Here is a 27,711-nt window from a genome sequence, read left to right as displayed (position 1 = left end):
TAAAAACTACAGTTCCAAGAGGGACGAGCGAACCGCTGGCCAAAGGGAACACACAAAATCGCAACATCATAACCAAGCAGGTCGTAGTAACAGGTATATAGTCATAACTGACTGCAAACAGTCCTCTTTTTGCTGGCGAGCAGCTCAGATAGTCAATAAATAGCGGAACAATCGATAACACAATACAAAACGCCAAAGTCCAGGAAAAAAACTCTTGACCAGAATCCAACCAAGTCACTCGAACAGCAGGAATCCATGTGGAGGAAGCCGAACCGGAAGAAGAGGCGTGTTGACGAGGAGAAGGTCACACTTGCAGAATATAAATCCCATCACAAAGATGCGTGAGGCAACGCTGGAGCCGCTGTAGAGAGGGAGAAAACACAAATTAGAAGTGTTGAGACGGGATAATACTCGCCTCTGTGTCTTTAATAAAATTAATACTTTCCATCAGAATCTACTAGAAAAATCTACATTTTATGGCAAGACCGGATACTCCTATTATGCTTGATCAAAGCATATAAATAACCAAAGGAACATCAGAAACCGGTTTACAATAAAACATTCCGAATACATTGTCTTTAGACCAATCCGCGGATCTCAGAATGTCCTCCAAGCAAGAGCCTGCCCAAAAAGCATTGAAGGCCATGCCTACCCTGGTGGAATGGGCCCCGAAAACAGAAACGTCAATGCCTGCAAGGGACATGACCCAACTAACCCAACAGGCCAGAGTAGCAAAGGAAACCGGAAGATGGGGTTTGCGGAAGGAAATGAGAAGTTGGGAATGAGGACGTTCTGAGATGAGGTTCTTTGCTCGTACACCTTGAGGCACTGACCTACACATAGCTTAGGATGGGAAGGGAAATAAGGATAAAGTTTAAATTTGTCTTAGTACGTTTATTAACTTGAAACAATACACCAGTAGGAGAAAACTGAAGAGAGGAAACATCCAGTGCTTTAACATCTGAAACACGTTTAATTGAAACAAGACAAAGTAACATGGTAAGTTTAGCAGAGAGCATTTTCAGAGAAAGAGCGGAGTTGTCTGGCCTATCAGAAAATAACTTAAGAACCAAATTAACATCCCATAAATTAGAATACTTAGCCAACTGAGGTTTGGAAAAATGAACTCCTCGAAGAAGACAACAAATGAGAGGATGGACTCTGACCGGCTTGCCATCGATGGGGCAATGGTTAAGGGAAATGGCTGATCTGTAGAAATTGACTGTTCTATAAGACTTACCTGCACTGGCCTCTGAAGCCAAGAAATTAACCACAAAATTCAGAGGGGCTGAAAAGGGATCGATATGTCTTTCCAGACACCAGCTTTCCCAGAAAGACCCAGCAGACCTGTAGTCTTTGGAGGTACCCGGGGCCCAGGCTTTGCTGATAGAGAGAACTTCTTGAGAAATGAGGATGTCAGGAGGGACAGACTGGAGACTTTCCAAGCAGACAGAACCAAGGAGTTGTCCAAGATGAGTCTGTGAGGATGACCCAAGGGATTCAGAAGCAGATTGTTGCAAACCGGGATTAGCACTGGGAAGTCCACCATCATCTCTAGAAGAGACTGAAACCAAATCTTTGATTACCAGAAGGGATTTACCATGACCAGGGATGTCGATTGGCGACAAACCTGAGAAAGTACCCTGTTGGTCATGAGGAAAGGAGGAAAAGCATAATTGAGATGAAGGGACCAGTCCTGGAGAAAAGCATCAGTCGCTAGTGCCAGAGGGTCCGGACACCAACTAGAAATGAGGCAATTGGGTGTTGAGGCGAGAAGCAAAAAGATCAACATGAAAAGGGCCCCACTTTTGAGAAAGAGATCGGAAGCAGGATGGAAGAAGCTTCCAATCGCTGGAATCTCGAACATAGCGAGAATGCCAATCTGCTATGGAGTTGAGATCTTCAGGAAGATACTCTGCTTTGAGCGGTAGTTTGTTTGTCAGACAATACTCCCAAAGACTCTTTGCTAGCTCTGCTAGAGGTTTGGACTTGGTGCCACCTAGATGGTTTATGTAGAGGACCGCAGAAACATTTTCCATATGAAGGAGAATGGAACAGCAAATTCTGTTCTTTGTGGGGCTTTGGATTGCAAAGGAGCCTGCCAGCATCTCTAAACAATTGATGTGCACTATCGACTCCTCACGAGACCATGTACCGCCAGTCGATATTGGACCACAACGGACACCGCAACCCGACAGGCTTGCATCGGATTCTAATACAAGATCTGGGGCCGAAGCGAAGATAGTTCACCCGTTCCAAGCATCTAAATGGTCGATCCACCATTGGAGCTCGACACAAGACTCCTGATCCAAAGCGATGAGTTAGGAGTAGGCCAAACCTTGGTGAAGATGCCGGATCTTTAGAGGTTAAAGGGCGCGATAATGAAGGAGCCCTGGAAAGTTGGCTGGATGGAAGCAGTGAGTAGGCAGACGATCAGAGCGAGAGATCTGAGGGATAACAGAGAGGTCTGAAGGAAGTGAGAGATTTCTGACTTCATGGTAGAGACTTTCAACTGAGGAAGAAGAGATGCCGTGGAAGAATCCAACAGAAAGCCCAGAAATTCGATGCTGTGGGAAGGAATGAGCATATATTTTTCGATATTGAGAAGGAAACCCAGGTCTAGAAGCAGAGACTGAGTGGTGTTCAAATCTGACAAAAGATTCAGTTTGTCCGTTGTAATGAGTAGAATGTCTTCTAGGTAAATGATCATCCCGATCCTGAGGGATCGTAGATAAGACACCACAGGTTATATGACCTTTGTAAAGCACGGTGCTGACAATAGGCCGAACGGAAAGGAGAAAAAACTGTAGGTTACTCCTAACTATGGAATTGAAGTAACTTTGAGTGAGAAGCGTGAATAGGAATGGTAAGATATGTGTCTTGCAAGTCTAACCTGACCATTCAATCGTTTTGGCGAAGAGTATCTCGCAAATGAATGATAGTTTCCATTTTGAAGTGGCTATACACCACGAATTGGTTGAACCATTTAGATTCATGACAGGGCGCATTTTCTTGTTTTTTTCTTTCGGACAAGAAAAATGGAACTGAGAACCTGAAGGATCTAGAGGGGCGATCTGAATGGCCTATTTTTGGAGAAGACTTTGAACCTCCACGGAAATCAGATGAGCAGAGAGAACTGTTTGGGAAGGTGGCGCGTAAAACTCTAGAACAGTGGTTCCCAAACATTTGACTCCGGAGGATCCCCACTGAATCACTACTGAAGGCCGGGAACCCCCAAGCAATTTTTACAATTTAAATTTCAAAAAATTAAAATAGTAATTCGCAAAAAATACACAAACAAGTACACACCAAACAAATACTTGCATTACTAAAGTTTTTATTATTTTATATTGAAAAATATGCAGAAATAAAAACATTAATGGGAAGGATGGTGCTGCATCTCGGCGACTAACTTTCAATGTTTGGTTTTATTTCGGAAAGTTTAATCCTTGGGTCGGATTCTACATTTAGCAAACTATTTCTGTTCTTATTTTTAAGGTACATCAGATATGAGAGAGCCTTCTCACCTAAATATGTGATGGGGAAAGGAAGTAAAACCTTAAGTGCCTTGTACGATAATTCAGGATAATCTGTTCGTACTTGAAGCCAAAAATTTGTCAGACTCTGAGACTTTTCCTTGAATTGAAGTTTAAGTGCACGATCCGTAGAGATTTCATTCAAACCGTTTTCTTCAGATGCTGTCAGCCCCATTAAATTGTCAATATCTACATTAAAAGGATCTTTAGTATTAAATCATTTTCTTTAAAGGATTATAATGCAGATAATCACAGGGTACTGATACAGCTAGCGCCCACATAGGCGTAATAAAAGCAAGGGATCAAAAGGTAGATGAGACCATTAGTACCAGTGTACATTTAAACCAACAAAGGCTAATACAATGCTACAATCAGAGGGAAACGGAAAAAACATATAACTTAGAACCCCCCCCCCCCTACCACCACCCTTTCTTGCCCACCCACCACCCATGGTCCATGTCCACCGCCTATCCTCAACTAACCCCACACCTCCCCTATCCGGTCTGCTGCTACTCTGTGTCCGCGAGACGCAATAAACTGAGGTATCTAGGGCAGGTAATCTCATGAAATTCTGAGGCCAACAACGACAAGAAGGGTTGCCATAGCTCTAAGTATTTGGTACTCTCCCCAGCCATTGACAGCGAGAATTTTTCCATGCCAAGCACCATCCAGAGGCGATGGAGCCACCCATGAAATGTGGGAACGTGTGTGGTACGCCAATGTGCGAGTATGTTCTGCGTCGCTGAGCCCAATGCAATTGCTACCAAGCGGCCCCTGCCGGAGCGCAGCGGATACGTTAAGGGGTTTGGGAGTCCCAGCAGGACGTACGATGGGAAACGCAAGATCTCCGTGTCAAAGTGGGTATCCACCTCCTCTAATATCTGCTTCCAGTTACCCTTAAGCCGGGTGCAGTCCCAAAGTAGATGCACCAGCGTTCCTACCTGTCCGCAACCTCGTCAGCACAGTGCATCTTTAGAGTGGTCCATCTCATGAAGACGCTCAGGAGTGTAGTACCAATAAGTCGCAATCTTCGTGAGGGTGTCTGTAAGCCCCATGTGGTACGCTGAGTGTCGCGCCTGTAATAGATCCCCTCTCATTCTTTGTGGGTAAGTGTCCTGCCCAATTCCCTCTCCCAGCGCGCCTTGCCAGCACTATAGGTGTGTATGTGTTTGCCCTGTAGCATCTTATAAAGATCTGAGATCAATTTTTTTATCTGTCTTGCGCGTGAGTAACCAGTGCTCATAAAATGTGAGATCCCTATCCGCCATAGAGCGTACTTGCTCGCTGAGCGCCCAATGTCGTGCTTTCAGGTATCCAAGTCTCTCCGTCTCTGACAATCAGAATTCTTGCAGAAACTGAGCAACGGGAATAATGCCCTCCGCCGTGTACAGATGAAAAAGGTACCGGCATCCCGCAGGTCTCCACTTTGCATAGGCCACAGAGTCCGTCCCTGTAGCGAAGTCTGGGTTGTCCATAATATGAGTAAGAGGAGACTGGAATGTCGTGAGGTCCTGGCTTACATTAGTCTGGTCCCAGACTTCTAGCGGAACCCTTGTAATGTGGGAGGCGTATAGATTAGGAGGTCTATGCGGTCTGCGTAGGAATGGAATCTCCTGCAGCGGTCTACCAGCTACTGCCTGATCTTGAAATAGCCAATATCTTTCAGATTCCCATCTGCCCCACTCCACCAAGATGTTGAACGTAAGGTGCCTGCAAGGGATTTATTTTACAGTTTTATAGACCGTGTTAGGGATCTCTATTGAAGAGGATTTTAGATCCTGACTGCAAACATCAGTAGCTGTATTTAATTCAAAATGTCCAATTATTTGGGACAAAGCAAAAGAGTCAAAGTAGAAGGCTACCACACTAGCCACAAAATAAAAATAAAAGAAGCAACACAAGGAAATTCTGTATCAAACTTGTTATTATTTGAAGCAGTTATAAGGGTTCTTCATCAGTTACCAGAGTGAATCATAATTCACAATTCTAATGTACAAGGAATACATTAATTTATCCAGCAGTACAATAGAATACGTCCAAACTGTTGCATATGGTACAATGACTACTACTAGATTTGAGGTAAGTCACTGAACGCAAACTGTCAGTAATTACAGAAGTGGACGTGAAGGTCGACGTTTCGGTCTCAACAAGATAAATCACAAGACCATCATCCGGATGAATAGTTAATTGTATGCCGATGACCCATGAAAAAAAGAGGGGAGGGGGGGCCTGCTTTAGCAAACTGTCAAGATTGGAAATTATTTTGTTGCAGATTCTCACTGAAACACTTTGTCGAAGTTTCAAGATAGTTATTTGGTCACTGGATCACAATTGTATTCATGGGAAATTTTCAAAGTTATTATGTCCGCTTCTCAGAACTAAAAGAAATGCGCTTCAACCGGCAAAGTCACGGAAGGGCAATCGCCAGTCGTAGCTTCAGGCGTGGTTTCCTCCTATTCCATATAAACTGCGCCAGATCGGATTGTGTCTCGTTTATCCAACCAAGAGGTGGCCGGAGGGGGAAGTGTGCGGAAAAGGTACAAGATCTGAGGGAGCATGGTCTTCTTGACTGCAGCAACTTTGCCAAGACAACGGGTAGTGTTTCCACCGCCCCAACTCCCGCTGTATCTTCTGTCGTAGCTGGGCGTAATTAATATTAAGTCTCCAACAGGGAGGGAGCCAGTTGGATTCCCCGGTAAGGAACTGCCTCTGTTGCCCACTGGATGGGGAACGAAGCCTGCAGTAGAGCCTGGGTGGGTTTCTCTAGGGACAGATCGATGGCCACCGACTTGCTCATATTGACTTTGAACCCAGATACATGTCCAAATAACTTCAGGTCTGCAAGACACGCAGGCAGGGAGTCCCTCGGGTGAGACAGCAAGATCAAGACCTCATCAGCGTATAAGCTAATTGTGTGGACATAGCCTCCGAATTTAATCCCTGTTACTTGTGGGTCGAGCCTCATAAATTGCGCCAGTGGCTCCTTATAGAGGGCGAAGAGAAGGGGCGACAATGGGCACCCTTGCCTCGTACCTCTCAATAGCAAAACGGGGGGATGTATAGCCGTTGACCCGTACTGTGACCGTCGCAAATTTGTAACAGTTCATTAAGAGTGGGCAGAACTTTGGTCCCAATCCCGCCTTCCCCAGCACCTTTTCCAGATAGGGCCAATGAACCCTATCGAACGCCTTCTCGGCGTCGATAGCCAGCATCATGTATTCCCCGTCTGTGCGGGTGGTCTTTTCGATAAGGTGGAATGGCCGTTTAGTATTATCGGAGGTCTGGTGTTCTGGGATGAACCCGGCTTGGTCTGGATTGACAAGGCCTCCCATATGAGGTGCCAGTCGGGCAGCCAGAATCCCCATATACAGTTTGAGATCTACGTTACGTAAAGAAATAGGGCGATATGCCCCACACAGCGATCGGTCTTTCCCCGCTTAGGTATGACTGCTATGGAGGCCTCCAAGAGGTCACCCGGGATCGCTCCTGGCTCCGAAAAAGAATTAAAAAGGCGTGTAAGTAGGGGGGCAACCTGAGCACAGAATGTTTCATAACCGGCGACTTTGCGTGAGATGGCAGTGATAACTTCCTCTGGCCGGATATCTTGCTCTAGGTGTTCTGTCCGATCTTGTGAGAGGGCTGGAAGAGGGACGGAGTCCAGGAAAGCATCCTCATCTCCGTCCCCAGTAGGGCCAGCGGAATAGAGATCAGCATAAGTCACTGAAGGCACCCGCAATCTCATGATCCTCCGTGACCCGCCTACTGTCTCCCCGGAGGATCTCCTGTACTGCCTGTCGCTGCCTCACTTTACGCAGTTTGTGTGCAAGTAAGCGCCCACACCTGTCCCCTCCAGTGTAATATGCATGACGCAGGGCCGCAAATTCTGCCCGATCTTGGTCAAGGGCTGTGAGTTGATGCCTAACCGCTTTCAACTGCCTCCTTATCCTAGGGGCCCCAGTTCTGTTGCATTTGCTCTAGCTCTCTGGTCCGCTGGTTAAGGACATCCCTCTTGCGCTGCCGTTCAGCATTCTCCCTGGCTGAGATTGCAATAAACTCCCCTCTGACGGCCTTCAGGGCAGCCCACTGTGTGGCGAGTGTAGTGTCCATGTTGCTATTGTTTAAAAGATAGTCTGAAATAGCGCGCTGTATCCGGGCGATCACCTCCTTTCGATGTAATAACGTCTCCCTAAGGCGCCAAGTCCGTTGCGCATGCTGTATCGTGGGAAGGGAAAGGACAACCGTCACCGGGGCATGATCAGAAAGAGAGACTACCCCCATCTCCACCTTAGTAGCTAGCGCATGGGTAGGCATGGATGCAAGTAGATAATGTAGGCGAGCGTATGTCTTATGTGTGCTAGAATAGTAAGAATAATCCCTCTTCTGGTGGTGGAAGCTGCGCCAAAGCCCCCCTGAAGCCCAGTTCAACTAGACGAGCCAGACCCTCCGCAGAGAGCACCAGCTTGGGAAGCGCGCTGACACGACCTATCTAGAGTGTTATCAAAAACTAGATTCAAATCCCCCCTAGTACAATGTGGCGATCCGGTGTGATTGTAGCCTCCATGAGGGCCCTATGAAAAAACTTCTCCTGGCCTTCATTAGGGCCGGGTATGGAGCCCACTGTAAACGAGGTGTCCCCTAAAGAAAACCAAAAATCAATAACCTTCCTCTGATTTGTGCATGACTTTACCCCTGAACTTCTGGGCCACCAATATAGCAACACCCGCTGTCTCGGAGTTCGAAGAGAAAAATTGAAGGGGAAACTTCCAGAGACGGTGGCAATCTCTTTGTAAGAGATGCGTATCCTGCAGGAGGCAAATATCAGCCTGGGATTGCTACAAACATAACAGAACTGCCATGCTCTTAACTGGGTTATTTAGCCCTCACACATTAAGTGTGAGTATTTTAAGCTCAGCGACCGGCATCTAACCTATGGGGTGTGCGACCAGCAGGAAAGGCGCTCTAGCAGCAAGGGACACATCAGCTTGTGAAGCATTCTGCCCCAAAGAGCCTAAGGTTGGGAATCTAGCCTAGACCAAGGCGCGTGGTGGACAAAGAACCATACCCCCCCCCCCCCCCTTCAATACAAACCCCCAAACAAGAAACACATGTTCAATTGAAACGAGGTATTCCAATGTACATCCAAACATTCTCCCTCCCGCCAACGACCAAACAGCATGTAAGTAATACAATCAGACTGTATAGTGCATGTGAATCAGCCGGTCTGGGCCGGGCTACCGTCCGATTCAACTGCCTACACAGCGGCTCTCTGGCCCTCCGCAATCACTGCAGCCGGGGCCTTCTTCACTCGAAGTCTGCCCTGCTGACGCCATTGAGGCCTAGAGTCACCCGTGCCAGCGACCTGGCTCGGACCGTCTCATTCCTCGGCTGGCAGGTCGATGCCCAACAGGCGACAGGCTTCAGAGACTGACCGCAACTGATAAAGTTTGTTGTCCAATTTAAAGACCAGGCAGAACGGGTGGCTCCAACTATAAGAAACGTTCAGCTGCTGCAGGTGGGTCGTGACAGGTTTAAAAAGTCTGCGTTTCTGCAACGTAAGGGCCGAGAGATCCTGGAACAGGAGCGGTGATTGACCCTGAAACGAGCGTGGATGCATCTCTCTGGCCTTGTGGAGGATCTCTTCATTTGTGAGGAAATCCTGTACACAGACCAGGATATCTGGCGGGGGTGCTGGGGAAGCTTGTGGAGGTCCCACACGATGAGCCCTATCCAGGCGAAGGCCTGACTCCAGCGGGCGCCCCAGGATGTGATTGAAGTTCCGTCGCAAAAGCGAAACAGGTCTTTTGTTTCATCAGACAGCGACACATTCCTGATCCGGACATTACGCCGCCTCAAGCGATTCTCCAGATCTTCCATGTGGGTCTGAAGGTCAACCTGCTGATCATGTATCCGTATGATTTCTGGCTGCAGGCTCAGAGTCCTTGTTATCACGCTTGGTCTCTAGTTCAGCCACCCGTTCCCAGAGACCATCCACATCCTTGCGCACCTCTCTGATTTCACTGGCAAATTCCGCTTTCAGGGTGTGGATATCTTCCCCCAGAGACGTGAACAAGGACTCTAAAAAGGCCTTAGTGATAGGTTCCGAGCCAGCCCAAGATCCGAAGGTGCCTGTGTCGAAGCAGATGCCATGGCTTCACGTTGCTGATTCGCTTGAACCTTGGCAAAGAGGTCCTTCACCGTTTTATCTTTGCGCCCCCTAGTAGTGGACATCGCCCACCTCCAACTCTGGCGCACTCCTCAGATAGTAGCCTGACGCACACTGCACTGTTCCACCAGACTGGAGGCCGCCACTCTCCACCGGACCACAAGACCTCCATTCACTGCCAACACACCTGCCGTAGAGAGCCAAGCCGGAGCAACCGATCACCGCCACAGGTAGCAACATTGGCTGATACTCGCTCCCCTATAGGGCCTTCAAAGCGCCAGCATGGTTAACAACGAAGGCCACACAGTCCCTGCGTGGTCCTGTCTCCTGTGCAATGACCAAGGAGTCCAAGCTGCCCAACCGTACACAGAGTCCCTCGGCAGGCCCACCACAGCTCCGGTCTCCAGGCCACCTCTCCAGGTATGGTGTGTTTCGCTCCTGAGCGAGGCCCCAGCCGACAACCAGGCCCCACGGCAGGTCTCTGCCGCCTGCACGACCCAGTGTCCAGACCTCCTGGTCGTCGTCGCCGCTGGCTGACGCACTCCTGGCCCACCCGGGTCTCTCTGGCTCCCAGGGCCTCCCATCGCAAGCTGTAGAGCGTCTCCGTCTGTCTCTGCTTTTGGCGGGAAGAGCGTCCCAGTGGTTCCTAGGCTCGGGCCTCGCCCGCACTAAGCTGCCCTCGTGGGATCACAGCACCTGTCCGTCACTCTTCAATCGCCAGGCTCACCTTATCCCCGCAGTGCAGGAGGGCCCCCCAAGTCCAGGTCGTCCGCTCCCCGCCTCTTCCACCAGGCGAGAAGCACTGGGGGCCCCTCCTCCCGCTCACCTGCCACTTCTTCGTAGTCGGTCGGGGTCCCGGGGCATTGCCAGCAACACTAGGCGACCGGAGCGGAATGTCTCTTCCTGAGTTGGCAGGGTATGCCCAGACGTGGGTCCCTTGCTCACGCTACCACTGGATTCAAGATAGCCTGGCTGATGAGGATTATGAATCCGAAACCGGTCCCAGGATGCTTGTTTCCGGTCCAGGGAAGACATGGCTTGGCAGTTCTGGCTGGACAGTTCCCATGAGGCACAGGGTCAGACTGATTTGCATATGGCCTTGTTCTTAACTGGGGTGATGGAGTGAGCTAAAGAATGATGATGGATTAAACCCAGATCAGTTGACTGGGGGTGAGTGTTTGATTTGCTCAAGCACTCCGTCCATCATCCCCTTTGGTATCATCAGACTTCTGTATGCCGCAAAAGCTGATGATGATCACTATCCATGGACTGACAAAACTGCTCAAAAAGCCTTGAATTTAGTGACCTAGCTTTGATAAAATTTACAGTTTTGACTGACTCATTCAAGACCTTATTTAATTCCTCTGGTATCTTCTTAGTGGCTAATGCTTCTCGATTAATGCAACAATGATGCCATACAACTGAAGGGTTAATTTCCCTTATTCGTGCTATAAGTACAGTTAGACTCCCAGACATGGCACGTGCCCCATCTGTGCTGATTCCTATTTATTTGGACCACTGAATTTCATTTGATGTCAGAAAGTCATTGAAACTGCTGAAGACCTCTTCAGCAGTGGTATGTATCAAATAGCGGCAGAACAGTAAATCTTCACAAATGTTCCCCTCAAAATCGTATCTAGCGTAACACAGGAGATGAGATTTATTTGCTATGTCCGTACTGTCATCTACTTGTAGGCTATAATGCTGACTTTTACAAATTCTTTCGATCAACTGTTCCTTCATGTCTGAAATTGTCAATTCGCTTTTTTACAGTGTTAGATAATGGCACCAAGTTTAAATCTTTTGCTGCTTTTTCTCCAACCATTGCTGTCACCATGGCTTTAGCAGCAGGTACTATTACCTGGTCAGAAATTGTATGTGATTTTCCAGCTTTATCTATAAGCATGGACACTTCATATGAAGCTTTCAGAGCATTTTCATTAACCAATCCTGTTGCAGTTTTCTTAATTAATTTTCTACTTTTTAGGAGCTCTTGCTCCGTATTCTTGAAGAATTCTATGGATTTAGTTGCATGTTCTTTATGCTTAGTTTACAAGTGTCTTTGTAATTTTGAATTTTTCATAGCCTCATTTGACAATTTCATAGCATAGCATGCATTGTGGTTGCTGTTCATGTTCTGAACCTGAACATGTGAAACCCAATGATAAATATTCACCATCGTACTTGCGAAACGTCCTTTTCTTTTCACTTAACTCCCTATGTTTTGAGCATGATGGCCCATTATTGATGTCTTCAGTGGATTTTTGGTTAATGTTAAGCCAGCGATCCATCGTCATGTTTTTTAGGATACCCACAGCTGACAACTCTATTGAATCACATTCGGCTATGGAATAATTTTCTAGCAAAGCGATTTGGTAAAGCACGTATTTATACCTTCACTACTTTACCTACTACAGGCTGCCCTCATCAGATGTTGGTCGTAACTGTGTTGAGGTTGAGATTAAATTCAAATCAGGATTTCAAAGGTTTCCTATGTGGCTTGCTGGCAGCCATGGCACATGGCATGAGCAGCTGATGTGACACAGAGAATAGTTAAATTAAATGCATACAAATACATGGCAACATTTTAGAAGAGGAACGTGGGTTATTTAAAAAATATACTTGGGAGAAAGCATTTCCTCCATTTACATCTATTGAAGAGGCAATTTTAGGCGGGAGACAGCCTGAATCAGGTCTATTGGAATGTATGGATACAGTGGTGTATTTGGCAGTACAAGGCTTCTGCTCTCAGCCATAACAAACACAAGGAGATGATGGGCGAAGTGCTGAAACTTTTTGGACACTAGTCCCCCCCCACCCCCCACCCCCCTAGTCACAGATCTGAGTTCAATCCATCATCGTTCTTTTTAGCTCACTTCGCCACCCTAGTTTGGACCTACTTGTATACGACTGGGTCCAAACTGGAATGGCCTGATGGAATGACGGATTCAGGCCCAGATCTCTGTACTGGGGTGAATATGTGACCTTGTTCTGCATTCTGTCCATCAATTGTTGTTTTGCGGCATTGCTCTGTTCTCTTTCACTTCCATGAGGCTGATAACAACATAAATAAAAAGGGAACACTTTTTAAATGCGTGCACGTGCTTTTAACGTATGCATATTTTATTACGGCAGGGTTGTCATGCAGGGGGAAAGTACTCCGTTTATGATGTGACATTGTGATGACAATCACGCTGCACCTGCTTCGGGTAAATACAGTTTTCAGAATGAGGATTACATTATTACACACATTAAATGCATAATGTGCAATGAATAAACCATTTTAAAATAAATTCAATACATTGGACTACACTTGCAGCCACACTTTTCATGAAACCAACCCTGACGACGGGAATAAACCATAATGTCACTGCCACCAGCACACACGAGAAGAGTCATGAAAAGGCTGATGCTAATTCATAGCTGCCAAGGTTTCAGATTTCTATGTGTGACATTGTCATAAATACAGTGTAATTATGAGTGATATTTCAGTGACTGAGTGACACTAGCTCACAAGCAAAATAAAGCAATGAAGAGGAGGGAAACATAAATATCATGGTAAGATTAGAAAAGGGTTTTGGCATGGCGGAGCAGGTTAGCTGGTAACCACCAGTTTGGTTAACTATGGAATTATGCATTTTAGCAACCAGGACTAATGTGAGGCTAATTCCAAGATGGCTAATTAAGTGAAATTAGCCATCTTGGAATTAGCCTCACGTTAGTACTGGTTGCTAAAATGCATAATTCCATAGTTAACCAAACTGGTGATTACCAGCTATCCTTCTCCGCCATGCCAAAACCCTTTTCTAAACTTGTCATCTGTATTGCTTTTAACCTCCCGTGCAATAGAATAAAGGCCTCACAAGGAAAAAAATTGTTTTCTATCGACACCTTTCAAAAGGCACTCAATGAACGATTCATTTAAATGCACATTTTTGCTAGTTATATTTCTCTACTAATACTCGCCTCCACAAGTATGGTTTTAGAAAAATATTGTTTTAAACACATAAAAGCACTGTTAAAATCTACACCTGCATTAACTATTATTAAATTTTAAAACACGCACGTGCTCATCGGGTGAAGTGCCTTCCTGCTGGCCCGAGGTGCCGGAATGCTGTTTAGCCTTGAAACGAGAGGCACAGCAGTAGTGGAGACAGGACATTGGGTGGTAAAATACTCCAGGTCTGGCCGCAAACGCCATAAGTCAATCACCCTTTCAGCTTGCACCTAAAGCTGAAATGGTGATGGGCCCGATTTTGTTGTGGTTACGCCGCCTCTGCGCTGTCATTCACATGGCTTGTAGCGCATGGGCGCATCAGTGTTTGTCGGAAGGCACACTAGTCCGGCGGACACCCCCCCCCCCCCCCGGGAATGTGTCCCACAGTTTGGGAAACGCTGCTCTATAAGATAACCTTGGACAGCGTTTAGAACCCAGGGATCTGCGGTTAGAGTACGCCATTTTTGGATGAAGAGTTTTAAACAACCCCCCCCCCCCCCCACTGGGGGAAGCACAGGACCTACATTGTTGGTTGCTGTTGTATCGGAAGTTCTTCTGACCTTTGTACCCCCTGTGGGTAGAATTGATGTTTGTACTCCTGGTAGCCGGTGTTGAAGGAGCCTCTGGAGCCTTGATTCGGATAGGAGCAGCCAGTGGAGAGACTCCTGCCTCTGCTGGCCCACCCAAAAACCTCAGGCGAAGACTTTCATGATAGATTGCTGAGTCTTAACCAGAGAGGCAAAGGTAGTGACGAATTTGCTGAGGTATTTAACCAGGGAATTCCCAAACAATAGTCCGTCGGCCTTGATGCCGGGATCTGGAGGAGCCAGATTAGCTAACTTCGGATCAAGGTTGATCAGAAGCCCTTTACGGCGCTCATGGGTGATAGCTGCTAAAAGACAGGAGGCTTGTTGGACCCACAAAGAAACATCTTCAGCATTCAAATCATGTTCCTCCAAGCGAGCAGCTTCTGCCAGGTCAAAAATGCAAGCCAAGGGGCCCACAGTATCCAAAAGCTTGTCCTGGCAGGTGGACCAAGCTTTATCCATCCCTTTGCGGGGGTCTATGCCAAACTTAGAGAAAAACGTAAGGAGAGGCTGGTCAATAGGAGAAACGGTAATGTTGGAAGGTAAAGCAGGCTTAGGACATTCAGACTTCAATTTAGATCGGGCTGATTTGTCGAGGGGGGCCGAAGTCTGGCCGAAATATAATCACCAACAAGTGAAGCTGGGAACCACTCTGCAGAGTTGGGGTAACGGACGGTGGAAGGATCAAACATGGGAACCCCATCAGAGTCCAAGACCGGAGTAAAAGCAAAGGAGTTAGATTTGAATTTCTTAGAAGGGGGAGAAGAGAGTCTGCAACATCAAAGACGTCAAATAAATCATCACCGGCGTAACCCATATCATAGTCGGTGTCCATAATGGTGGAAATCGCCAATTTTTTAGGTACCTCAACGTGTTTAGATATTGATTTTCTTTTTCCTTCAGAATGTGACAACCCCTCCTTAGGAGGCCTAGGAGGAACAGAGTCCTCATTCTGGTGCGAGGAGGCCTCGCTAATCAAGCGTGACGCATTTTTGGAGATATTAGTAAACACGGAGGGTACCAACTTTCTTTTTCTGCTATCCTCTGCAGAATGGGTCAAAGCTTTAGACAACAGGCTGAGCATAGAATTTTCCATTCCCTTGGAAAAACGTTTCATAGATGCCTCAACATCATTCTCCACAGAATTATTAAGAGCATTTAAGTCACTCTTGAAGGCTTCGCCTCCTTATTATGCAGATCTGACCCAGGGCAGCTGTCAACCTCCATTAGTGCAAAAAAAGGATGAGCTACACAGTAGTGAAAGGGTTAACTTGAAAGACCGGAAGAAAAAGGAGGCTGGGACTGGGCAGAAACTCACACTAAGACACTCCCACAAGGCGGCGTTGATTAGGAATGAAGAACGAGGCTCCGTGAACTCACCAGGAATGAGAAGCGCCATCGGAATGCAGACGTGCGCTCTGAGGGAAAGAGAAACAGTAAACGCCGCGCAACGCGTTGGACTCCACTGTCCACGTGCACCCCAGCGGGGGAAAAACAGCTGAGCGCTAAATAGCGCGAAAACGCCTGAGCACGAAATAACTTGGCAAATGCAAAGGAACACAGAGGCATTTAAGAAACTGAACAATGTAGAACAATTGTCCATATTGAAAGAACCATACATAAGCATACAAAAACAGCACAACAAAGAGAAGGCACTTATCTGACTGCGAGCAGCAAGAAAAGAGGACTGTTCGCAATCCGTTATGATGATATACCTGTTACTACGACCTGATTGTGTATGATGTTGTGATTTTGTGTGTTCCCGTTGGCCAGCGGTTTGCTCGGCCCTTAGGGAACTTTAGTTTTTAGTACTTATCTCGGCTGCTATTGGAATAAAGGCAAGATAAGAGAGCATAATAGGAGCCTCCGGTCTTGCCATAAAAAGTGATAAACATTCCCTGTACTGTGTAGATTGAGATGTGCTGCCTTCTATACAACTACTACCATTTTTTGTATTTCAAATAAATGGATGTTGATTTTTTTTAGCCAGTAAAAGGTCCACAGTCAACTTCAAGTATATAGTTTTGATGGAAAGTGTTTTACAGAACATTCACACACTACTATATTGGAAGTTTATTAAAACAACTTTATAATTCTATGCAGCTTCTTTAAATTCATTCTTTATTACAGCTGCTACATATTTGAGGCTTGGATAGTCTCATGGTAAACATGGACAACAAAGTTCAGTATTGCTTTTCCCCTATACAATTCATTTTCAAACTACATTTTTTTAAATGTAATTGTTTGTTGTTGAATACCTGTTGGCTACAATATATGGAGTCTGTTTGGACGAGCCCCTTGTTTATGATTGGATGACTTTCTGGTCTGTCGAATCCCTGCTCCTTATTCAGAGGCACATCCTCCTCATAGTCCTCTTTGAACTGAATTTTTCATAACAAATCCATAAAAAAATGGCCACAGTGGATGCATGCACATCATGGCCGACATCTTTAAGTGCGATTTGTTATCTTCTAATGAGCACAGTTTAAGCAATAAATTCTGCGAATGCTCGCACATCCATTGCAGCTTTCTAGAATAAAAGAAAAGTTTCATTGGCAAATCTAAAATGTCTCACTCGCAAGACTTCTTTCCATTGATAATGCTTGCTTCCATTGAGGTTACCAAAAGAGAACTATAATACCAATAACCTCATAGTGTGTACCGGAGCAGCGATTTTGGCCTGCAGTTGATCTGATCTTTTTTCCCCCACCTTCTGCAGCGGGCGTTATAAAGCCTGAAGCCTACAGCCTACCTATGTATGAAGACAGTCGTGCTACTCCCTTACCAGATGTTGCCTTCGTAAGTCAACTAACTGCTGAGCAGACTGCACTGAAAGAAAAAGAGAAGGGATCATGGACTTCTCTCAACAACAGTGAGAAGCTTGAATGTAAGTATCCTGCTGACTGGGTAATGTTCTTGTGTCAGGAATTGCAAAATTCCCTAAATATTCTGCTGGTGGAGAACTTAATTTATAATGTTTCATAATACAGATCAGCCAGGTCAATAGTGACCATGATATACTATTTTAGCAATATCGGGATTAATAAAATAGGTTTAAACAACATTAACCACATTTTTGTAAAGGTGAAAAGGGCTAATGTGAAAATGATCAAGTAAATTCCTTAAGTGTGGTCTTTACCACCCTCCACCCCCTTTTTCCTGAACACTGCATGACATTTCTAAGAATTCACCATGGAACGTGACGCTCTAGAACATGGGCACTCACAAACATTTGCCATGGGGCCACAAAGCCCGGTCTGCGGTGTGACCGAGTGCTGCACTGATGTCAGCAGGGTGGTGGTAAGGGGTATGGCTATCTGTAAGTAGGTCTAAAAACGTGTTAAATGATTATTTGCAGGTTTATTAATGCTTGCCTGTTTATTTAACATTTCTTTCTGAATATTAGTGCTCAGTAACTAAACAGCAGCTGGAGCTGCTGTTCACGGGGGGGGGGGGGGGCATGTAAAGCTCAAGAGGGCTGCACTTTGAGTTTCACTGCTCTAGAATTACCCTCGATTTGTTTGTTCATATACCACTAAGAATTTTCTCCAGATCTATTCAAACAAGTTCTCCTTACCTTTGCAATAAATGAGATTCTTCCATTGTACCAAACCTAAAAGCTTTATCTGTCAAAATATCGTTTGCCATGACACCATCCTTGTTTCATGCAGACTGTCTGAGCATTATTTTCTCAGATAAAAAGGTGATGTAATCTGTTTTAAATATAAAGTCACAAAGCACTTCAGCTTCGTTTGTGGTTTGGATTAAATTGGAATTGAAGGTGGATTAAAACGATATGCACTCTCCACAAAATTGCTTTGGAAGTCATCTTTTATTGTAAATGTGCCTTTCTACTTATTGGTACGTACACCATGCTGCCTTGAGTGTCTACTTTTTCTCTGGATAACCTAATGCAGCAGTTGTGACAGATAAATAAAAAGTGTGGTCATCTGTTCCTCAATAGAATAAGAAAAAGAAACTGGGCACATAAGGTTAAGGGTAGTATAACCAAAGAAGAGCATACCTGAATATAAAGGCAAACCCAGGAGCTGATCACCATTTTGGTCCTGAGTCGTGGCCCATACCAATTTAGTCCTCCAGCAAAGCCGCTCTTGCCCCTGGCAGAAGGGAGGTTAGCACAGCAAAAAAAATTACATGATTTGAGAGGAAGGCAAAATGTGAAGCTGCAAGTTTATCTTGAGAAGAACACGTCCATGATGCATGTGACAGTAGACTTTCTGCTGTGTAATATCCTACAGCCCTGTAAAAGGCCTACAGTCAGATCATGAAATGTGATAAAGCTGTGTAAAGTCCTGTTTTTCGAAGACTGTTTGCTTACCCTGACCATCTCAACAATCTCTTGTATTCTGAGGTGGCGTTCAGTTCGTTTTTAGGTCTCGCCTGAGCCAGCGCATGCACTGCTCTGGCGAGACTTTTTTAGTGGGCTTCAAAAAGCTGACCACACGCTTTTTGTGTGGCCTAAAGCGCGCTGTTACGCGCAGAGGCGCCATCTAGCTTTCCTCCGTCCTGGCTCATTAAGCGCATCGCTCTTTCACGGCCACGCTTGCTTTCCGCATGCCCCTGCTTGGTTATGAAATGGCTAGTGTCCAAATACAAACATCACGTATATAAGCGGTCCACCATTGAAGGCCACGCAAAATCTCATATTTCAGATTTGTCACTCTTATCTTGAAAGTAATGAATCGTCGCTTTATTGAGGAGTGCCGATATTCAACTAAGCTGGTCTGTTGTAAAGAAAAACTTGCATTATTTGTCATTTTCGTGGGTAAAAAAGTTCTTACATTTTTTCCACGTAGTAATTTTAGGAAATAGACAGCAGATGGCAGTGTTGGTCAATACATAATCCATTAAACCTATTATTACTTTAAGATAAAATCTCTGCAGTGTTTCTCGTATGAACTTTCCGTTCTGTTTCCAAATCAGTTTTGCATTTAATTAATCTTTATAACCTCGTGTTGGCAAAAAAACGTAGCTCATGCTGAAATAGATGGCTTAGATGTTGCTGGCAGCGACGGTGGCACTTCATTTCTGCGGTAGTGGAATGGGGTCCTTTTGCAGTATAAAGAAAGTAAAAAGAAGGCGGCAAAACATTTTTTGTGAACGTTTAAGTGGCACTATGCAAAGTAACACTTTAAAAACAAGTATGATGTACCCTCTAAGGTTTGTGAACATGTTAGGTTTACGAAGGGCTTTGAAGCCTTGTCTGATTGCTGGAGTGCTATATGTTTGGACTGTGAGGCCTGCCATTGTCATACAATTCTCTATATGGATATGTAGAACATAAGATAATGCTCAAATCAACTAATGTACTAAGTATAATTACTGATATAAACACTCTAAGAAAATGTAGAGGCAATTACATCTTCTAACAAGCATTTGCAATGCAATAGGTCTCGCATTTACAGGAGTTTGAGCTATTGACATTGCAAATAACAATGCCTTTTATGTTTGTTTTCGTTTTTAAAACATAAATAAAAGGCATTGTCATTTACAATGCCAATAGCTTAAAAACGCGTAACTGCGAGACCTATTGCATTGCAAATGCTTGTTCGTATATTAGTGTTTTAGGCATTTTTTTTAATTAATATAGGGGTTAATGTTTTTAATGCCTCATTTACTGATTTTAGGTAGCAATTCAGACCTCCTCATTTCCTCCAAAGCTCAACTCTAGTTTAACCATTTCAAGCTTTGTCATTTCATAACCATGTTCATTCTTCTGCTCTCAGCCCATTGCTGTCATGATTTATGTACCATTCTACTTGTTTAATTACACGTTAAGACATTATATTAAGAGCATTCAGCCATCTTTTAGCTAGACTTTGCTGCCCTATCCTTCTTTCCTCCGTGTTCTGCTTTCTTTTGCTAACAAGCTGAACAGACTCCCAAATCAAAAACTGTTAAAAACCTGTCCGGGCTGTACACATACTTGTAGTGAGTTGTCTTGTTGCTTGCAATGCTCATCCAGGGATATTCATTTTGGTGGCATTGCCAAGGAGGATTTCGCTTAGTATAGCTCTTGATGTAATGTTGGTTGTGTGCTTCGCACTAGGGATTGGCAATAAAGATACATTTATTATTGAGTAGGTTCTCTATAACCCCTCCCTGAAATTCTGGCATCCGGGCGTTACTCCATTACTAAAAATGAATTAACATTAATGCTTTTTACAATAAAGTCTATATTATTAATGAAGCAATAATCTACTCAAAAATATTCATAGAAGCGGTTCATCAATAAGTTCACTTCAGTAGATTATCGGGTCATGTGCAGTATCATGCAGTATAATTCAAAACCGCCATCTTCTGACCTCCAATCACAAGACCAGAGTTGTCCTGTCACAGGGAAAGCCAGGTTCAATCAATCAGAGTACTTTTAAAGCGCGCTACTTACCCGCGAGGGTCTCAAGGCACTGAGGGGAAGGGGGGTGCTGCTACTGTTAGAAGAGCCAGGTCTTGAGGAGTCTTCAGCAGGCGAGTAGGTCTTGAGTCTGCTGTATGTGGGTAGGGAGGGTGTTCCAGGTCTTGGCAGCGAGGTAGGAGAAGGATCTGCCGCCGGAGATCGTACGTTGGATGCGGTGGATAGCGGCGAGGACGAGGCTAGCGGAGCTGGCGGGTGGGGGTGTGGAAGCTGAGTCTGCTGTTCAGGTTGGATGGTCCGGCGTTGTGGAGTGCTTTGTGTGCGTGGCTGAGGAGCTTGAAGGTAATCCTCTTGTCGACTGGGAGCCAGTGTAGGTCTCTCAGGTGGGGGGTGATGTGGCTGCGGCGGGGGACGTTGACGATCAGTCGGGCAGAGGTGTTTTGGATGCGTTGTAGTCGTCGTAGGTGTTTGGCTGGGATTCCTGCATAGAGGGCGTTGGCATAGTCCAGTCTGCTGCATACGAGGGCCTGTGCCACCGTTCTTCTTGTTTCTGTCGGGATCCACTTGTAGATCCTGCGGAGCATGCTGAGGAAGTTGTAGCAGCAGGAGGAGGAGACGGCTTTGACCTGTTTAGACATGGAGAGGGAGGAGTAGAAGATGAATCCTAGGTTGCGTGCATGGTCGGTGGGTGTTGGTGCTGTTCCCATTGTGGTCGGCCACCAGGAGTCATCCCAGGCTGAGGGGGTGGGTCCGGGGATGAGGACCTCCGTCTTGTCCGAGTACAGCTTCAGACTGCTGCTCCTCATCCAGTCGGCGACAGCCTTCATTCCCTCGTGGAGGTTGGTTTTGGCGGTGTGTGGGTCCTTGGTGAGGGAGAGGATGAGCTGAGTGTCGTCTGCGTTGGAGATGATGTTGAGGTCGTGATGGCAGGCAAGCATATTATTTTTCCTTGTCACGTCAAAGATTGTAGAGCGAGAAACCTCCACACTTAAGGTGTATGTAGCCCAAAGCAGGCTCTCACCTTCTCTCCTTGAACATGTACCTTTGAGGGCGTTCCCAGACTTTTCAAGGCTGAGTTCTAGGAGTAGGAGTAAGTTGTTTAGCTTACACATGCCCTTTCCTTGTGACAATCTAAAGAGTGTTGTGCATGACTGATAGCAATGGACCCCCTATTCCCTAGGCCCGTCATTCTGAAGTGGCCAACTAGCTCTGCACACCAGTTTAGAGTATGCTGGCAGAGTTTAGCAGCACGTTTCCATCTAGACTGCAGTTCTTATGTCTGGGGACCCTTAGGGTGTCCTAATTGCCTACTCGGGTGTCTCTTTGCTGTTTAGAAGATCACATATTAGCAGATTAAAAAAGCCTAATGTGAAACAAAAAATTGTAAAATCTCTAATTGCGAAAGAATTTGTAGTAAAGCAAACAATAGTATCGACAATTGGTGAACTAAATGTTGAAGCACTTTGTGCCGAGAGGAGAAAGAAAGGACACAATAGGTGCAAAAAATAAAGCCATCTGCTAGCACCTAGCACATTGCTTTACCGTTTTGAAATAAAACCACATTTTAAAAAGCTTCAACCTTCACACAAATTTAAATTGTCTATTTTTTTTGTTTGATTTAAGAAAATATTTCATAATTTGCGTTTGTTTGATATACACTTGTGGCTGAAGTGTTTGGTATTCATAGAATTATTATTATTTTTTTTTGAGGTTCAAATCATAGAAATTGCTTAGGCCGGGGTTCCATCTTCAACAGTGATTTACTAGGAGTTCAACAGAAGACAAAAGTTTAGGAACAGCTGATCTACGGCATTACCTTCTGTGTGATGCCTCTTGCCCCAAAAAGGTTATCCTAAGAGAGCACTGGTAGACTCCCTTTCTGCTGGACATCTCTTGGATATCATTAGTTTGGCAGAGTCCATCCACTAAAAAAAATATGATAGAGATCAGATAGCTACCCTGGCTTACAGCATACTTTGTCCACAGCATGCTTTGGCCACAGCAGACATTTCCAGAATACACCGGCCTGGGTCTGTCAGTAAGTTGTAGGAAGATGGTTTGTAAGAAGTTCAACCTCTTTTACACTAAATGCAAAAGTGAGAGCAGGGAAGAAACTGGCAGCTGGAATTAGGCTATTCATCTGGAAACTATAGTACTCTAGAGATACACCAGCAAAGGCGATTTGAATTATGAATGCCATTTTTTTTTTCTTTTCAGTGTATCGCATAAAATTCAACGCAACTTACGCACAAATGAATCAGGGATCAAGCGAGTGGAAGACTGTTTGTGGAGGGGGCCTTTTCTTCATTGGGCTCACTGCCCTAATTGTCTTGTGGCAGAGAAAATATGGTAAGTCAATGAGCTGCCCACCAAACAGTTCTTATTTTTAATACTGAGGCTTGCTGGGTGGCTTCTGTTGATATACACCAATACGTTTTCTGCTTGAGTCCTTGTTCCTCTGTGTTGCGTAATTATGTTGATATTTGTGAATGTTGATCCATAAGATCATGTCTCACAGATTAATTTTACCATTACTTACAAAGATTGGGTGCTTCCAGGTCTTTTATTGGGACAGTTGTTTGGGACTAAGAAGCCAGAGATATAAAATTATCCTAAGGGGGGGTCCAGAATTTATAGAATTTTGAACCCAGTCATAACAAAATATTATTCAAACATACTACTCCCTAGTTACTTTTAGCATTGCACAAACTCTGTTTAAAGATACATATCTGAAGTCGCGGTCTTTGTATCTGCAACAAATATTACACGCACACACGCCCCCTCCCACCCCCCCACCCCCCTCCCCAACACCCCCTGAGGGTCATAATTACTTTAATGGCGAGCCCTGTCAGAAATATTATCCCCCACATACATTTTCTGCAAATAAATGCTGCATTAGACATTAGTTTTAATCCATTCCTGCTGTACAGGTCTCTGGGATAAATTATTGTTGCCCAGTATTGTTGCTATGTTACAGGTGTTGCAAACATTCTGCTGATCTCATACATATGCATGGCAGCATGTTTCCACGTCAAGTTATTCTAGATATCGATAATATAAAAACGTTGGGATGATCAGTGCTGATTGTTGGTGCTCATGCAGAGAACCATAACAATGTCTGTTTTCAGATTTTTTTTTTTAAAGCATTATTTTTCTAAAACTCATGCAAATATTTTTCTCTTTGCTGAAAACTAAACACAACAGACCAGTATTTCATTTTGTTTTCAATAGACATTCATCTATTTGACGAGTTCTCCTTTCAAGCGAACTCCTAAAAATTAAAACTCTAATATTTATTTACGGGGAGCGTTGTAATATGGTGATAAATTGACATCCCTGGGTTCTAGTGACCTTTATGTATCTGAGACAAATGTTGAACGGTTTGTGGCACTAGGGAACCGCTCTATGGTAATACATGATCTATTGCACCATCACTATACTGTATTGAGAGGAAAAGACTGTCTGGTATAGTAGGTTGTACTCCCCAGACAACTGTATATATCTAAGCACAGAATAACCTAGATATACTTATACAAGAGGGAGTTAAGTGTTTTCTGTGTCACTACATTAAAGAGTTTACCACGGTTACTTTTAATTTAACCTCACTAACACTAGGCGAGCAGCTTCATAGGGACCATAAGGAATCTAAAATTGGCTAGTTGTGGGATAAAAGGTTCTTTATATGTATCCAGTTCTCACAACACTAAAAAAGCAATGGCAAAGGCTGTACCATGGTTATTTGTTTATCGGAAGCATATGCTGCTAAAAGAAGAATAAACATAAATGTGTCTGTCGCATACTTGAGTAAAAACCATTTTTTTTTAAATCCATTTATGTGGCCATTTAAGTCTTTCAGTTGTGCCGTGCATTTTCTTATTTGTGAAGGAGTTGAGAACAAATCCAAGCATCCAATTTGCAGGCAGCTGAAATGTTAAACACTTTATAAAATTAAAAACGAGAACATCATGAATCGCCATCTGACTGGGTTCCAAAAATGCAGTGAAAATATCTGGCATTTAAAATAAATATACAAACTATTTAAATAAGTCCCTTTCTTTTCACTGACAGCTGTTTCAAATGTACTATTTTAAGAGGAAGTGAGCAGTGTAAACAGTGCCGCCACTCAAAGTGAAGGGAGTCAAAGCGTGAAGTCGCATGCTGTGGCGGGTGGAATAAAACTGTAGTTGATAGTTCAACAGATGACTTGATGAAGTTCTCTGACCAAAAGCCCCTCCAAGTATATATACTATGTATGAATTTGTTCAGTCTGAGAGACTGCTAAAGCTGCCTCAAAGGGCAGACCTAAAAAAGGCGTTACGATTGTTATTATCTACAAAAGTGCTGACATGTTGCGGTCTATATTTATTGCTTATTGATGTCATAATACTTTTATCAGGACTATGGCCCACATGGACTGTAGGTGAGCTAGAGTGATCTGTTGCAGCCCTTTAAACCTACAACTCCCTTAAACATCTCCCTCTATAAGTAGCAAAGTATTAGGTTAGCACGATGTCTTACTGGCGCCAGAACTTTAGCTAACACACAGTGTACTTTCAAAATTCTCTTTCTCGTGGTAAGTATTGAGGTATCGGACTACATTTTGGACCGTGGTTCTGATTAAAGCCATCTTAGAAGGATTTTTCTTTTTGACTAAACTTTTGCATTCATATGCTTCATGAAACACGCTAATGATCTTTGTGGCATGTTTTTTCTTTGTGAGCAACATCATTCCAAAATGTCTGCCAGTGCCATTGTTTAGCGATTTAATACAAATAAAGTTACAGAGCACCAAATTAAAACTAACTTTAAATGCTTGTCATGTTTTGTGAGTAAGTCAAAGGTTGGTTGATCATTACTTTTCAGTTTTGCTACGCTTAGACTTTGAGAATGTGATGGCAACATTTATTTCTCTTCCTTTAACAGAATGGCTCTCAGAGCCATTGTGGGAAAGTAGCGTAATGCACAAGGAAATGTTATGATTAACTATGAAGACTTAGGTTCTACATATAATTAGTTACCGTAGAAATGTATTTGAGCTCCACGACTTTGACTGTGTCTGAGGCCTTGAGGCTTTGTTTAGAAGGGGTTAAAAATGACATTCTGGTTTCAGTTGGTAAATTCTTCGTAATGTGTTACTAAACACTAGTTCATTAACTTATTGGAATTCTGATTATTTAATATTTGAAATACAAGATTTCATATCATGTTGTTCCTCAAATTTGTAAGTCTTGGGTACACAATTTCCTGTAAATCAACTCATTTTGTGGATATTGCCCTGATTTTCAGCTTACTTAAACGTTGAATTGTTTTTATTTTCGAATAGGATGTTGCATGCTTAATAGGTTTTAATACGAATTGTGATTAAGTTAACTTGAAGCAGTTTAGAAGAAGGGTGGTTATTAACCACAGCTGATATAACCGAGCTACAGTTTGAGAAGACTGTTTCTAGCTCTTCAAACTCTTCAAGCTTATTTTAGGGGAAAGTGTACATTAATAAAATGTTGCCGCTTAACGGTATTCTACTATATTGAAAAGACCTTGTAATGGGAGATGAGGCCTGGGTGCCAAAGGGTGTATTTAGAGAAACCCAAGAGAAAGTAACTAATGCTATCTTTCTTTTGCAGTGTTTGGTGAAGTTCCTCATACCTTTTCCGACGACTGGATCGAGAAGCAGACCAAGAGAATGTTGGACATGAGAGTGAACCCAATTGAGGGATTCTCTTCCAAATGGGACTACGAGAAGAATGAATGGAAGAAATAGAAAGAACATTTGGGATCAGTTGTGCTAGTCGAAAATTAACCTGTGTTAGCTTGCATTTTAAACCTGCCTGTTCACTTGTAACACCATTGCTAGCATACAGGAGTATGTCATCACCTGTAATTACATGGCAAATAAAATTTCTGTTTTACTTGAATAGTTCTTTTTTTTTTTTTTTTTTTTTCTTCCGCCACAGAGTGCACACAGAACACTCTTACGAGCATATTCTAAGGTTGAGGATCGAGCTAAACATTTCAAAATATAAAATGCTAGCTTTTTGCTAAACATTTACGTTCTACCAAGAAAATAAGAACGTGATTTCTAGGCTGCATAGGTGCATTAATCTTTTTTTTTTTTTAAGTATAATATTGTTACTTGTGAGACTTGGTATTTATGCCCACCCAGGAATTTTTGCTCTTCTGCTGAGGAAGAACAGTGGTCCTCATCATTGACATGCAGTTTACTGCTGAGAATGAGGTGCAGGATAATTAATTCCCGTCCCCACAATCCACATATATTGCCTGTAATGGAGCAAAGGTCTGATCTCGACTCTTCCAGGATTAACCTCTTGGATGCTGATGATGGAACTGCTCAGTCATCAGCTGCGGGTGCGCTGTGCACTGCGGGTTGCAGTCCTTTCTGTCAGGAAGGACACAAAGAATACAACTCGGAGAAGAAATCTCCGCAGTGGGAGAAATAGAATGTGGGGTACCTCAGGGCTCGGCCCTATCCCCACTGCTGTTTAACTTATATCTGCAGCCTCTGATTGCCTCCCTGGCGAGTATGGGCTGCACAGTATATAACTACGCAGACGACACGCAGCTGCTGCTGAGTGTTGACAATACAAACACCGCCCAACTCCACACTCAGAATATCTTGAGACACACGGTCCAGTGGATGACAGGAAACCTCCTAAAAATCAATCCAGATAAGACTGAGGTCTTGGTTATTTCATCTACCACCTCACCATGGTTTGACCTCTACTGGCCCGCAGAGTTAGGTCCAGCCCCAAAACCCAGTTTGAACGTGAAGAGCCTGGGGATCAAACTGGATTGTGACCTCTCTATGGTCAGCCAAATCTCTTCAGTGGTGGGCAGCTGTACTAATATCATCCGACAGCTACGGAAATTAGTGCCTATCATTTCCCAATCTATGCTACGTTCCATCGTCGCAGCTACTGTGATTTCACGCATAGATTATGGAAATGCCCTCTACCTTGGCCTACCAAAAACCTTGATAAATAGGCTACAGGTGGTGATGAATGATGCCGCTCGTCTTATCTTCAGACAGCCAA

General features: G+C 44.3%; 1 protein-coding gene across 2 annotated transcripts in view; it reads left to right on the top strand.

Annotated features, from left to right (window-relative positions):
- The window catches only part of COX4I1 (cytochrome c oxidase subunit 4I1), a 33,715-nt gene extending 7,141 nt beyond the window's left edge, over nucleotides 1–26,574 (top strand). For both annotated transcript variants that reach the window (XM_086945857.1, XM_086945858.1), the window contains exons 3-5: nucleotides 17,003–17,170; nucleotides 22,877–23,008; nucleotides 26,284–26,574. In XM_086945857.1, coding sequence (XP_086801983.1) covers nucleotides 17,003–17,170; nucleotides 22,877–23,008; nucleotides 26,284–26,420 — 437 coding nt within the window. In that variant the 3' untranslated portion in view covers nucleotides 26,421–26,574. The remainder of the gene's footprint in view (nucleotides 1–17,002; nucleotides 17,171–22,876; nucleotides 23,009–26,283) is intronic.
- The last annotated feature ends 1,137 nt before the right edge of the window (nucleotides 26,575–27,711 follow it).

The sequence above is a fragment of the Lissotriton vulgaris genome, chromosome 12 (genome assembly GCF_964263255.1).
Source record: "Lissotriton vulgaris chromosome 12, aLisVul1.2, whole genome shotgun sequence".
NCBI lineage: Eukaryota > Metazoa > Chordata > Amphibia > Caudata > Salamandridae > Lissotriton > Lissotriton vulgaris.
Note: the sequence above shows the minus strand (reverse complement) of the source record. Positions and strands in the feature narration are given on the sequence as shown.